Here is a 13,459-nt window from a genome sequence, read left to right as displayed (position 1 = left end):
TACACATTCGCTAATCGTTTCATAATCACGGCTGTAAGTTCTTCACTCGCAAGGTAAACCTTGAAATCGATGCCCCTTGTCGTCAAACCTGACCTATTAATACATTTGGTCGTTAATTCCCCGTTCAGCTGCTACGCACGGTCCTCTAGTCACCGTTGGACCCTCTCGGTAGCCAAGGCCACAGTTGGTGACTGTTAGCACCGCCTGCCCATTAGTGTCTACATCCTGGACCTAGTCTACCGGACAGTAGTAGTAGCAGCAGCATCCTCACGACGTAGACCCCCAATTCTGAGCTGAGAACCTTTCTCCCCGTGGTTCATTTTTCGCGTGACCTACCCGATGCTCTCTTTTCGCTCTCGCCTCAATTCATCCGAACTGTGCACCACTACGTACGGTGGTATAATTCATCTCACAGTAACGATTCGTCCGCTGCCCGCTCGATCGTTAGACGATGGAGACGCCAAGCAGGTGTTTCAGCACACTGCTTCTAGTAGCCGATGTTGCCCCAAGTGTGACGGTCATTCGGCCGCATCCAGAGTGGTGAAAGTTCGTGTAAGAATCCCGTGTTCGCCACCGGAGGCATGGGAACAGGGGAAGGGAAAAAGACGTTCAGTATCGATTTTTCATCCAGCATCAGTTTGCTCACTGCTTTACCAGACATGCCGGAGAAAACTGTGGAGTTCCTCGCACGTAATCCAGCAGTTAGGTTGAACGCGGAACAGCGCAACACTGGGCAAGAAGTGATGAATGCACTGCTAAAGGAAACCTTCGCGTGATGAAAGTTTTGTGTGCTGATCTGATCGCAGTTTGTTTGTGTTTATCTCCCATGGGAGATTGCTGGGCAGCTAATGGGAGCGATGGGCCGATTTTTGCAATAGTTTCCATTCACCATTCTTCACGCCGTACAAGGACGTGTCGCGCAGTACATTATATAATCAACAAATATTGCGTATGCGAAGGAGTGTGTGTGTGTGTGTGTGAGCGTGTGTACTTCGTGTAAAAATGGTGTAAAAGTAGTCGACGGTCAACAAGACAAAACAAAAGCCTAACACCCCGCATTAGGCGAATGCTGTAGAGTATCGTTTTGGTGCGGTTTATGTGACGTGTTTAGTTTGTAAGTCGGCGTCCACCAAAGACAGCAAGTCCTTTGCCGTTTGACGTCAATGAGTTTGTGATCGTGTGTGATCTCCTCCAGGCGGATAGACACAAGAAAGCATAGCAGGGTGCGGAAAATATAGTTCAAGTGCGTAGAACGCTCCAAACTCAACGTTCTACCAATGTTTGGTGTCGCCGGCGACTGTCACCTGTTCGGGATGTTGGTGATTTGCTCGCATAAAAATAATCTATTTTCCCTTTTTTTTTCGGGTGGCTCGTTTGGCGCGGTTGATCTACGGTGGAGTTTCCTTTTCCAGCACACAGTGACATTCGCAGATTAGTTTGAATCTGGAGCGCAGCCAAAAATCGAAACAGACAAGCCACAAACACAGCGAGTGAAGCTTTTCTTTTCTATTACAGCACTGTGTCTGTTGGCAGCTGTCCAAGAAACCAATATTTGCGGAAACAGCAGAGGCCTAAAAATAACATAAATTCTACGTATTTTTCATGTCCGTCTTTCGAAAGTAGAAGCTCGATTGAATGCTACTTGGCAGAGCCAAGTTTTTTGTTTAGTCTGCTGCTACAAATCCTCGGCGACGGTACGAAGGAAACGCAACGAAAGTTGCGTTTTTGAAGTTGGCGTTCTTCTTCTAAAGAGCTACGAAAACGCCAGAAAAAAACTAGCTAACTAAAGAAATTCAACGGTTAAACGTTAGCAAAAGACCATATCGTGCTTGAGAGTGTGTGCGTGTGTGTGTGTGTGTGTGTGGTAGACTTCAACGTTTTCGTAGGTACTCACGCACAGAACTCTTTTGCAAAAGAGGCAAAACTGTCTGTCCTCGTTTTTGCATAAATGGCATTTTTTTATGCAGCCTTGTAAAGTCCCACTGTTGGTCCCTTCGTTCTAGAAACATCCTTCCTAGCTTGGTTGCCTCTTGACAAAGGGAACGGCGTAAAATAATGCCCTCCAGCCACACAGCATACGATGGAATGCGATTTTTGTCTTCCATGTTGCTCACATAGTCCTCGCGACCTCACGTAAACCACACATATAAGAACACTCGCACACACACACACACACTATTTTACGACCTTAACAACGGATATCCTTCCTTTCGGTTTGGTTGCGCCCTCTGGTCTTCATTTTTTCCCCCCGTTCAAGCTATGTTCTGCGTTCTTCTTTTCTTTCCAATTTCTCACATCAGACGACCTCTCGTTCTGTCTGCTCTTCGCAATAATGCGTCTGGAGCAACGTGTTGCTTCTGAAGCGTTGTTGAGGTTGGTTTAGGAAAAAAATACATGGAAATGAAGGCACGTATGTGTGACATTATTCTTTCAAATTGCTCTGTAACGAATCGAAACGGAAAATGTATCGCTTTTCACGCGGAGTAGTGATTTGCAAGAAACAGGGAAGCTTTTAAGAGTCCAGGTTTTTTTTTGTATGACCTTTAATTTTACAAATACTACGGAAGGAGCCTATATAGGATAGTTATAGTCCTTTCTACTTAGACTTAACGACTTCCTAGGTCATGCCTTCCGTATACTGGCGGCTTACGAGAATTATTGCTAACCACATATAGTTGGACAAACAGTACTCAAGCGCGAGCGACCGGTCCGGATGGGATTTGATCACCAGTCTTGCCCATATGAAGAACGGCGCTGCTGTCATCTTTGCCACCGGACCGGCTATGGCTGAAGCCTGTTAATGCTAGATAAATATAATTATTTATTCTTTATTAGGTTATATTTTAACAACCTAAAGGCTTAACAAATTTGCAGGCTTAAACTCTAACTTAAAAACTAGAAGGACATCCTCAGGATCAGGATCAAAGGATAAGGAAAGCTCAAAGAAAAGGAGATTGGATGGCATGTAAGGAGGAAGTGCTGATGATGATCATCATATAACATCGATGAAGAACAAGTACCTATGTACATCCACATCTCCATCGTTCTTTACACAGAATTCGCAACTATTCTGAGAAACTTTGTATGGTGCTTCGATGTCAAATTTGGAATAAAGTGTAAGAGCCGGCTTTATAATTGAAGAATAGACCGAATGGAAAAGGAATGGAGTTTCCTCAACTCCATTATTGTAAGCCCTACTCAACCGTGCCTAGAGGCAGGGTAACTGTGGCCAAATATACGTTGACATCCTAGCAGAAGGACGATACCTCGCTGAGATTTGAATGGAGATCGGATTGATGTTTATTGCATTTCCAGTTATGCTATTCTACCAGCTTGTATAGAACCATTTTCTTTTTGCTTAGAAAAGAGCGCTATAAATCAAAAGTTCGCTCGAGGTTTCCTTCAATTAGAAGTAGCTTCGAACAGCTCGAATTTTATGCCCTCCTAAGATCTCTCTGGCTTGACGACCTTCTAGGCCACGACGGCCATCGAATGGCTTACTAGACATTCTTTGGCCAGGGGTCCTCACTACTGAATGGGATTTGAACCCCGGTCCTGCCGTTTGAAGATTGGCGCCGCTGTCGCCAGGTCCAAGATCCTAAACAACCTAAAACGTCAGTACCAAGCGTGCAGATACTCAAGAAATAGATCAGGAACACGCACTTACATCACTAATACGTATCCTATGCATGGGGCCCACGGAAACGTTCGAAACCAAATTAATGTGCGACCTATCACATCCTCTTGTGCGTAACAGCATCGCCCAATGTCTACATACGGAGTGTCGAAAAGTTCAAAATCGTCGTCTATTAACCCGATTCTGGCAACCCTTTCGGGGTATTGAGCACAAGCAGCGGATGTTCAACCCACATCATTTCGCTTTCGGAAGTAAGATTATCAACAACGGGAGCCAAAAAAGCGGCAGTTCCGGGGATCACCAAGCAATGTGTAAAAGCTTTCGTCCTCATGCCAAAACCTACCAACGAGGTCAGCCTGGGCCAACGACTTCCACTTCTCCCGATCGCCACCGCTATCCATTAGCTTTCGGATAAATCATCCCTACCCCGTTTTGGCAAACAATGGCAAGTTTTCCATTTCCTTCCAGAGTGGAAGGACTTCCCGCTGGGCACAAAGCGCTACCCCTTGGTGCGGTCGGGGCTTTCGCTCCATTTGCAAATGTTGTGTTCGAAGCGATTCTGCTGCCCAACAGTTTACCATCAGTTTCACATTGATCCAACGTTTGCAGGACCTGGGTGCAGGGTATGCCAACGCTTCACAGAACTCACCATCGAATCGAATTATTCAGACTGCTAACGGCCTCTGCTCTGCATACACGTGTATGTAGCCGCGAGTGCTATGTGAATCCTGCTGCATTGCGCACACCTGGCGGTTTTCCGGTGAGGAGGTTAAATTCAGTATCACAAACTCCTCCGTGTCAAGGACTATGCGCGTTTTTGTTTTTTCTTCTCGGGTTGAATTATGTGGCCGTTCGGAAAAAGTGATAAAAGTGACGTTATGGATCAGATGGCTGTGGCGAGTTACTTCGGCAAAAGTGCTAGTGGAAATTTTATTTTATTGAACCAACTGTTTCCTTTTACTTCTTACGACGATCTTTAGCAAAGTGATGTTCGTGTTCTCACAGGCTTGAGAAATTATTTCAAAGCTCCCAAAAGTATCATTAACGATCGCAGATTCTAGTGAATATTAAGTGGTTAAAACGGAAAGATATCAAACATAATTGATCAAACAGCTGTACGTGTTGTTCGACAAGTCTCGACCAAGTCTGCACATCACTGGTAAGTTTATAATTTATTTTATAAGTGAATGTAGTCTTAATGTTCCAAAGCTTCTGCTTTAATTGTTATTTATAATGGATCATCTTTGGTTTTCTAAATTGAATTTGATGAAGAGTTAGTAAAGTAATCTTTCATTGTATCTTCTTCTACTTGACTTAACGACCTCTAAAGTCACGCCGGCCATCGAAATGGCTTACTAGACTCTTCCCGATATCACGTAGTTGGATAGTCAGTCCTCACTACGGGGGGACAGTCTAGATGGAACTGTCACTGCACCATCGGGCCCTTGACATTGTATACGAACTCTAAATAAAATCGCAAATACACAAATTTTCTCCTGTCAGCAATAGACAGCAACTTCTTTTCGTCTGTTGATCACGAACAACAATATCCTGCGTGCGATATGTTGGCCGATGCCGGGCACGAATTCTGAAGAGTCCCAGCACGACACGGTACACTTTTCGGTGATTATTTCCCTTTTATTTATTTTCTTTTACTCCTTCACTCGTACGAAAGAGGATGGACACGTACCATCTATCCTGCCCCGTATTACTAGCTCGTTACCGATATGCTTGGCGCATCATGATACGTTGGGAAGCGATAAAACATCTACTTGAGTACGGCATATGGAACAGGGGCGTCTCAAGTGTGGTTGGAAACAGGTCGCCCCTGCTCAGCTCCACCTTAACAATCATGGAAATCTTTTTTGGATGCTTCGAATATAATTCAGAATTAAGAAAACGAAGGAAGAACATATAAATACACGCCACTCGTACGCTGCTGGCTGTATTTTGTACACCTTTGCATTTTTGCTGACAATCGTCTGGCCTTTCGATCTCTTGCTCCAGTTTTGACGATAATGGGTTCGTGTGTCCATCCGTCCCAGGTCGTGGATGGATTTGTCGTTTTTTTCCATTTGGCGAAAAGTGATTAACAGATAATGATATCAATATCGAGACACGCCATTTTGTGTAAATGGATGGGAAAAGGTTCGCTGGCTTTTTCCTGCCATGAATGTTGCTTTGGCTAGGAAATGTCGCTCAGCGATTAGGACGTCTGACACAAGTTTTTGTTTATCAGCAATGCTTATCAATGCTTCAAATTACGTACAAATTACAACGTTAAATGATTTGATAGTTCGCTCGATGTGGGTTTAGTTAATTTTTGACCATTTTGTCAACATATACACATGGCGCATTATTGTTGTATATTTTTACACATTCGCTACGTAAACTGGAATTACTAAATACATATATTACTTATTAACAATACTAAAAATACTTAACAATACGCTAGTGCTTGTTTTATCGAAAACGGCACATATTTCAAGACATTCTGGAATACATTGTAGAACCCCTTAGAAACAGTTTATTAGCAGCTTGATCCCCTATCAAACTGTTTTGAGTCCCTAGGCGGAATGAATATGAAGGCCCATCACAATTAAAATTGTTCGCCGGGAAGATTTTTGGGGTTCTGTCGGCGATGGGTCCTTCCTGACGACCGTAGGTTAATCTGCCACTGTTTTTTTTTAGAAATTGTAAGCTTTGCATACAAATGCATACAAAAGGGAGCAGAACCGGTGTTCAAATGTCATCCAGACCATTCCTCCGTGGCAATCCAACTACGTGGTGACAGCAAGTCTAGTAAGCCAATCGTCGGCCGGCTAGAAGGTCGTTAAGCCAAGTAGAAAAATAACTATCAGAATCTAATTACATCGGGATTACCCTTCTTTAGTATTTTTTACAAAAGTATTTAAAATAAATCCATGCATAAGAGAGTGGAAATTTTATTCGGAACCTTTGTTTCTTTAATGGATCGATCGAACCTAAGCTATGTTCAAACAATATCGCGAAGTAGGTTTTTTACCCTCATTTTACTGTCATTGAGAATGTTAAAACGTTCCTGGGCACTTGTCTTCTTCTTCTTCTTGGCTTAACGACCTCCAAGGTTATGCCGGCCATTGAAATGGCTTACTAGATTGCCCGATACCACGTTGTTGGATAGTCAGTCCTCTCTACGGGGGGACGGTTCGGATAGGATTTGAACCCCGGTCTTGTCGTTTGAAGACCGGAACCGCTATCGTCTACACCACCGGGCTGCCCCAACTGGCAACTTGTATTTTCCTTTATAAAGCTGATCCACGATTACGCTGTCTAGACGAGGTGACTAGACTGACGACTAATGCTGGAAAGAAACTTTGAAATTTTTCATTGTATTGACATAGATTCTAAGAACCTAGTAGGTTAGTTCAATTCCTTTCTACCAAAAACTAGTTCCATTCCGTTCTGTCCCGAAAAAAAAAGAAATTTCCCGTCACTACCATGAAACATGTTGGGAGTTTTGGACTAAGAAGCTCTATTTGAGGCTTAAAATTAAATACATTTGGATATTTTTTTTTGCATTAATTTTTTTAAATATCCAGATTTATCCCAGATTTCGATTTACACTGTTTCAGTGGAGTACTCTAAAATTAAATAGTGTTTCTTGTGTCTTGTGCAACACAATAATACTCATTCTGTTTGTACACGTGCCGTATCGAATTGCATATCAGCAGTACCCGTATACGCATGAATCCAGTACTTGTGCCACACACATAAACCTCGCCTAAGGGATAATTTATACTACATTGCCTGCCTCCCACAAACGTAACGCACACAGCTCATCGCACACACCATTCATTCCAACCTGCCCTCTGGCTTACAGCGTACTGAACCATAAACGATGTCACCCGTTACAAAATGAGCTCTCGTGAGAAGCATATTCCCAGCGGGCCGAACCCATCTTAACACAATGATCGGAAAGAACGTTGTTTTGTTGCGTGCTAATTAAATGTGACGACTCATCTGCGTTTTTTTTTTTTTGCTTCCACAGTTCGGTGAATCAGCTCCCGGCGGTAAAACCGTGACATTGGATCGGCACTCGAAGCGTGACATCGTAAAGTGGTGCACAACGGATCCGCAGCCAACACAACGACGGTTACCCACTGACGACCCGCCCAGTGACGATGACGACTAAGGTGGACGGGGTGCCGGGTCCGCGGAACAACGGGCACGAGATGGCCCCGCTCAACACACGTGCGCGCGGCGACGGTACGCACGGTGTCACGATCATGCTGTCACCGCCGGACCGCAGCTCGATCGGATCGCGGGAAGGTGCCGGTGCGCTGCCGGACGGCGATCCGGACCGGGCGGCCTGGTCTGGCAAGATGCAATTTTTCCTCAGTATTATTGGATACTCGGTTGGGCTTGGCAACATCTGGCGGTTTCCGTATCTATGCCAGCAGAACGGTGGAGGTAAGTCTGAGTTTTTTTTTTATCGTTTTCCCAACTAATCCGGTACGGATCTCAGCTTCGATCGATATTTTCCTTCTGCCCGGTATTCCGGTGCCAAAAACCATTCACGAACAGATGTACCGTCAGGGCAGGGTGATAAATTATTGAATTAAAATCAATTTCGCTGAGCCAGTAGATGGGACTAATGGATGGTCGCATGGTAGGGTGGCTTATGCAGGCTCGTGTTAAGCTATCCGAATTTGGCGAGCATTTTATTTCACTTACACCTGTCTGCCGTTCGTTCTGTAGCTCTTGATTAAGACAAGGGTAAAATTAATTTCGCAGTACATGCATGAAATGACATTTAGCTCCTGGTCTCTAAGACTGCATAGATAAGATTCTTATTCGTTCAGGAATTGAAACAATACTTGTTTGTGTCTTTTTTACGGCATGAATGGTAATCTCTTTTGCTCTGGGCAAGAGTCCAGGAAAATTAAACAATAGCATGATAGGTTACGAAAATTCTTATACCAAATTTTTTAAAGCTTGAATTAATTTCGTTCAATGCATGAAGAAATCTTTGAGTTTTGTTTTATTGGTCTAACGATCTGATCAATTATGGTCATGCTTATTATCTAATGATTTACTAGAATTACAAACAATCCACTACGGCTAAACTGCTCGAATAAGGTTCGATCCCCGGATCCCCGTTTAAAGACTGACGCCTCTATCATCTAGGCCACTGTACCGGACCATCGTCTTTGAACTGTATTTTTAAATATCAAACACCTACTACAAACCAACTTACTACACAGTACACAGCTCTTTCCGTGCTCCGTAGGGAACAATCACATTGAGTCTCTAATTTATTATCGAACACTTCCCGTTGTCCTCCCTTCCTTCACGCTTACCCCCGGTTTGCTGCAACTGCCAACGTACACACTGCATTTCGTATCAATTACGGAAATTTGTTCCAATCAGCACCCATTGGTTGGTACGATTCGCGTTTCGATTGATACTGACAGCGGGTATTTTAGACGTTAATAGAAACCTAGAAGGCAACACATGACCTAGTCTCATTCCCGTTCTGAGCATCTTACAAAATGGAATCGGTACCTATTTTTTCATCGCTTTAAAAGTTTTGCTTACCAGGGTCAAATTTATCAATCTGCGTACCACGCATGTTGGGCTAGCGATAATTCTACAATAGTTGTGTGTTTGTACAGTAAAGCAAGCTTGCAAACAAGATAATTTGAAGAGATATTGTATTCTAAAGTTGGGACAATATTGATACATCATTATCATGCAGGAGCATTTTAGTCATCTATCGTGCCTATTGATAGTATACGATTGCTAGCTAAGTTGGTAAAGTTTAAATGCTACTTTTCCCACAATCGATTAAACAGTGTTCTTTCCTAAACATTCCGCTACAGCATTCCGAAGAAACGCTTTCCATTGTTTATTTGAATCGCATCATGATTGGGCTGAAAGTTTTGCTGAACTGTTATACGTGTATAAACAAGCTGTCTCCAATTTAATAATGAATAAAGGACTGAAGCGCTTTTATTCACGTTGTTATATTCAACAACGCAGTATCAACAAAATTCACGCAAATTCTATAATCACGCACAAATTATAAAATTATATATTCTTCTCTTCCAAAGTTCTTATGATTATCTATTAAGAGAACTCTCCATACCTTTTTCTATACTATTTCTTCTTCTCGGCTCTATGACCTTCTAGATCCCGCCGGCCATTAAATCACTTACCAGTGGTACCACGTAGTTAAATCTCTGCAATGAGTGTTGGAATTAGAATAATTATTTTCGAACATAAATTTGAATTGCATAAAACAAAGCGTTAGGAAACTAAGATTAGGTTATAAACTACTCGACGTTAGAAACTGCTCGATCTACACGAATTATGAACTGCATGAAATATTATATACAAAAAAGGACAAACGAATATACAGTTGCAAACCGACCAGCGATAAAGGTGTACACTTTCCTATTCCAATTTCCTCCAAATATCACAGCCAGCCCCCTTTCGTGAATATATTTCACAATGAGAAAGAGTTTTAACAACTCGTTTCTGATTTGAATCGCAAAGAGTATCAACAAATCAATTGAGAAGCGAATCGCAAAGAATTTTTTCAACTCTTTGGGAATCGTAATAATAAAACTCACTCTGAGTGAGTTGCTAATCGGCAGAGAGATTCGAATCGCAAAAGAGTTTTGCAAATTTCTGCGACTCAAATCTCTAATGTTTTGAAAAAAAAAACTTTCTGCGAAATGAATCCCAAAAAAGATTTAAAAATTCTTTGCGATTCAAAAACCCAAGTGAGTTGTTTAAACTCTTTGCGAATCACGACTCTCAAAAGAGTTGTTATAAGAATTGAACCGCAATGGGGAATGAAGTAAGAGTGATTTAATTCTTTGAAAGGAGTAGTTATTCTCATCACTATAGTTTAGTCAGTCCTCACTACGTGAGAATGACCCGGATGGGGTGGCAAGATCGGCGCCGTTGTTGCCCCTACCACCCGGCCATCCTTATACCTTGTTTTATATTACTTTACCACTCAAATACTCTGCTTCTGATGCCTAACAAAAGATATCTCCACATATCTGTATACACCAGGCTCTTTCAAGCTACGCGTTTACCTACGAAAGCTTATTAGGCAATAAATTTATTATTGATAAATTTCCGCCACTCGGGTAATGTATGTTTGGACGTAATTCATGATCCACATTCATTGGAACCAGCTTGGAACAAATTATTATGAGCTACTAACGCCTAAGTGATCCCAAAAGATTGATACTGTACCCATCTGATACATCCGAGTTAAATTTTCTTCAAAAACAACCACAAGCGAGAGAAAACTCGATTTAGTCATGAACTAGCATGAACATGTTTAACACACTGCCGCAAAAAAAAAATAAAAATTTGCTAGCATTCAAATCTAAATTGAAGATCGTCAATCTTCTATATTGTCTGGAGGATCTCGTCAGTCTTGGAATATAAGTCAGCAAGACGTTAGTAGTGCCCGGACGGGATTTGGGCCCTGGTCGTGCAGCGTGCAGAGTTTGCAGACTAGTGCCTCTTGCCACCCTGACACCATAAAATTGTAATAAAAATGCTGCTTTGGCAAAAATAAATATTTTTCAAGTACAGATTTGTAATTTTATTTGGGAATAAAAATATTAATTTTTGAATTTTTAAGTAAAATTTTCTTACAAATATTTAACGCATCTAGTTATTCAAGACAAGCAATAAACACAACTTTCAAAACAGATTTATATTTACCTTCAAATTTTGTCATCATTCTTTTATCACTGTGCGAAGGATATCAATATCAACCAAGCCAAAAGCTAGGCGCCTCCATCACAACCGTTAAACGGTTAACGTGATCAACCTTGATCTTGCCTCGTCCGATGCTATCGACCGGCAATTGTATTTCATTCATCAGTCATCGCCATCTTCCCGCGATCGTATATCTGTTGCGCTCTCCTATTAGATACCGGCAAAATCATTCGAAGGCGCCTTCCGCCCTTGAGCTCGAGCCACAAGTTCACGATGGACGAAGCGTTGTCTATACACACCCAACCACTAGAAAGCTCGCCAGTGACATTCGAGCGCACCTCATTGATCGATCGGACAATACAAATTGCACAGATTTTGCGTCATTAAACGAACGTTGGCACTTGGTTGGTTGGTTGGTGCAATTTTCGCAACCCTTCGATTAGCGCTCACTCTCTTTCGCGCTAAGGGAAGTCAATTACACACTGCCAACGAACTGAATTGGCAGTAACAACCACCTGACGGACCACAGCACTGGCACTGCGAGGGGTGCTGTGGTTTGCATTAATTGAAGGTATACGGCGGTATTAGCCGCACACATTCGATGGGGGTACGTAATTGTTTTCGCTGGTCAGTGTTAATCAAGACGACGATCAAGACGACAGTACATTGACGGAAGCCATTACTCATTCGGTACTCAAATAGTGTACTCTAAGCATTGGTAGAAAAACAAATGCTCCCGATTTGTTTAGTCAAACTTTCACCCTCCCACAAACGTAAACAAATGCATCACTTTGGTTGACGTTCAACGCGACCAGCAGTTTGACAGTGGCACATCACATGCTGTTAAAAATAACGCATGGATCATGTGTGTGCCTCACGGCAGGGAAAATGCCTGAGAAATGAAACATTAGCCCCTTTTTACCTGCTATCCAGATTTTCAATGCGCACCTCAGCAGCAAGACGTTGACTCAACTGATGGAAAATAAACCCGTACCGGTACGCCCCCAAAGCCCACCCCGGTGCCGGGCACATTTTTCTCACCTATGACACAGACCTTCGTTTCGCCACCTTCACCCGCGTGTAAATGCCCGCCGTCCCCGACGGATGCCAATGAAAATCGCTCGAGTGGCGCCAGCTAGCGTTGTTTGCGTGCTGCTCTACATTGGTGCCGGTCTTTTGCTTTTGGTTCGACAACCACTATAAATACGTCGCGGTGCAAAGTTCCGTCGCAGCAAGGGCCTATAATCGATCAATCGAGCGAGGAAGTGTAAAGTCCAGCTTTCCAATCGATTGAAATTGCATCATGAACTTCGTATGTATGCTAGCGTGTGCTGTAGTATGGCGACCGGCAAGTGTTTTGATAAATGTTATTTTTCACGATCAATCCACCCCCGTGTCGGTGAAGGTATTTGTCTGGAAAGGAAAATCTTGCTAGGCGGAAGGAAGCGTGTGGGAAATCGTGGCAAAACACAACATCCTCTTGCACCGCTGTAACGAAGATTGCGTGTCACGACGCCCTAGACACTGGTGCTGTGACCTACAACGGCGAGCAGCGTTCACATTTACACAGTGCCTCGGTGATTGGCAGGTGCCAGGTTTGCGGACACCATATCCCACAATGTCTCTCGCCATTGCCGTCGGGTAGCTCGCACGAGGAAACTGTGTTATGAAACACACATATAGCGCACCGGGACCACTGCTAACCCACAAATACCCGATGGAAACACTGTGAGGTACGGCAGGGGAAGGAATCGCTGAATGCAACACAGCGTATGGCATCGGCTGAAAAGCGGGAAAATGACGATGCACTTGATCGCAATAAAGAGCGACTCGCGCCCGTGACGCTTACACGTGGGGCGTGTTGGGGTGCTGGGGAGGTGAACTGGGTGATGCCATAGAAAATCGTTGGCGCTACATTAAACTAGAGCATGAAATATTAAACGGAAAAATGGCATACCCGAACCAATGACGTTTCTCGCGGTGGTGTCGGTACAGTCAGTCGTTTTATTTTTGGGATGACATATTTTAGTAATTGCTGTTATATTTTGTATGAGCGTGAATAGTGTATCACGGCGCATTAGAGAGAGTTAT

At 43.1% G+C, this 13,459-nt stretch overlaps 2 protein-coding genes across 6 annotated transcripts in view; one reads left to right on the top strand and one right to left on the bottom strand.

Moving 5' to 3' along the window:
- LOC126568830 (serine/threonine-protein kinase ULK2) overlaps positions 1-13,459 on the bottom strand; it is a 373,161-nt gene that overhangs the window by 196,366 nt on the left and 163,336 nt on the right. The gene's annotated exons all lie outside the window — the stretch shown is intronic.
- Positions 7,681-13,459, top strand: part of LOC126555956 (sodium-dependent neutral amino acid transporter B(0)AT3) — a 223,413-nt gene continuing 217,634 nt past the window's right edge. For all 4 annotated transcript variants that reach the window (XM_050211094.1, XM_050211095.1, XM_050211097.1 and 1 more), the window contains exon 1: positions 7,681-8,089. In XM_050211094.1, coding sequence (XP_050067051.1) covers positions 7,801-8,089 — 289 coding nt within the window. In that variant the 5' untranslated portion in view covers positions 7,681-7,800. The remainder of the gene's footprint in view (positions 8,090-13,459) is intronic.

The sequence above is a fragment of the Anopheles maculipalpis genome, chromosome 2RL (genome assembly GCF_943734695.1).
Source record: "Anopheles maculipalpis chromosome 2RL, idAnoMacuDA_375_x, whole genome shotgun sequence".
Taxonomy (NCBI): Eukaryota; Metazoa; Arthropoda; class Insecta; order Diptera; family Culicidae; genus Anopheles; species Anopheles maculipalpis.
Note: the sequence above shows the minus strand (reverse complement) of the source record. Positions and strands in the feature narration are given on the sequence as shown.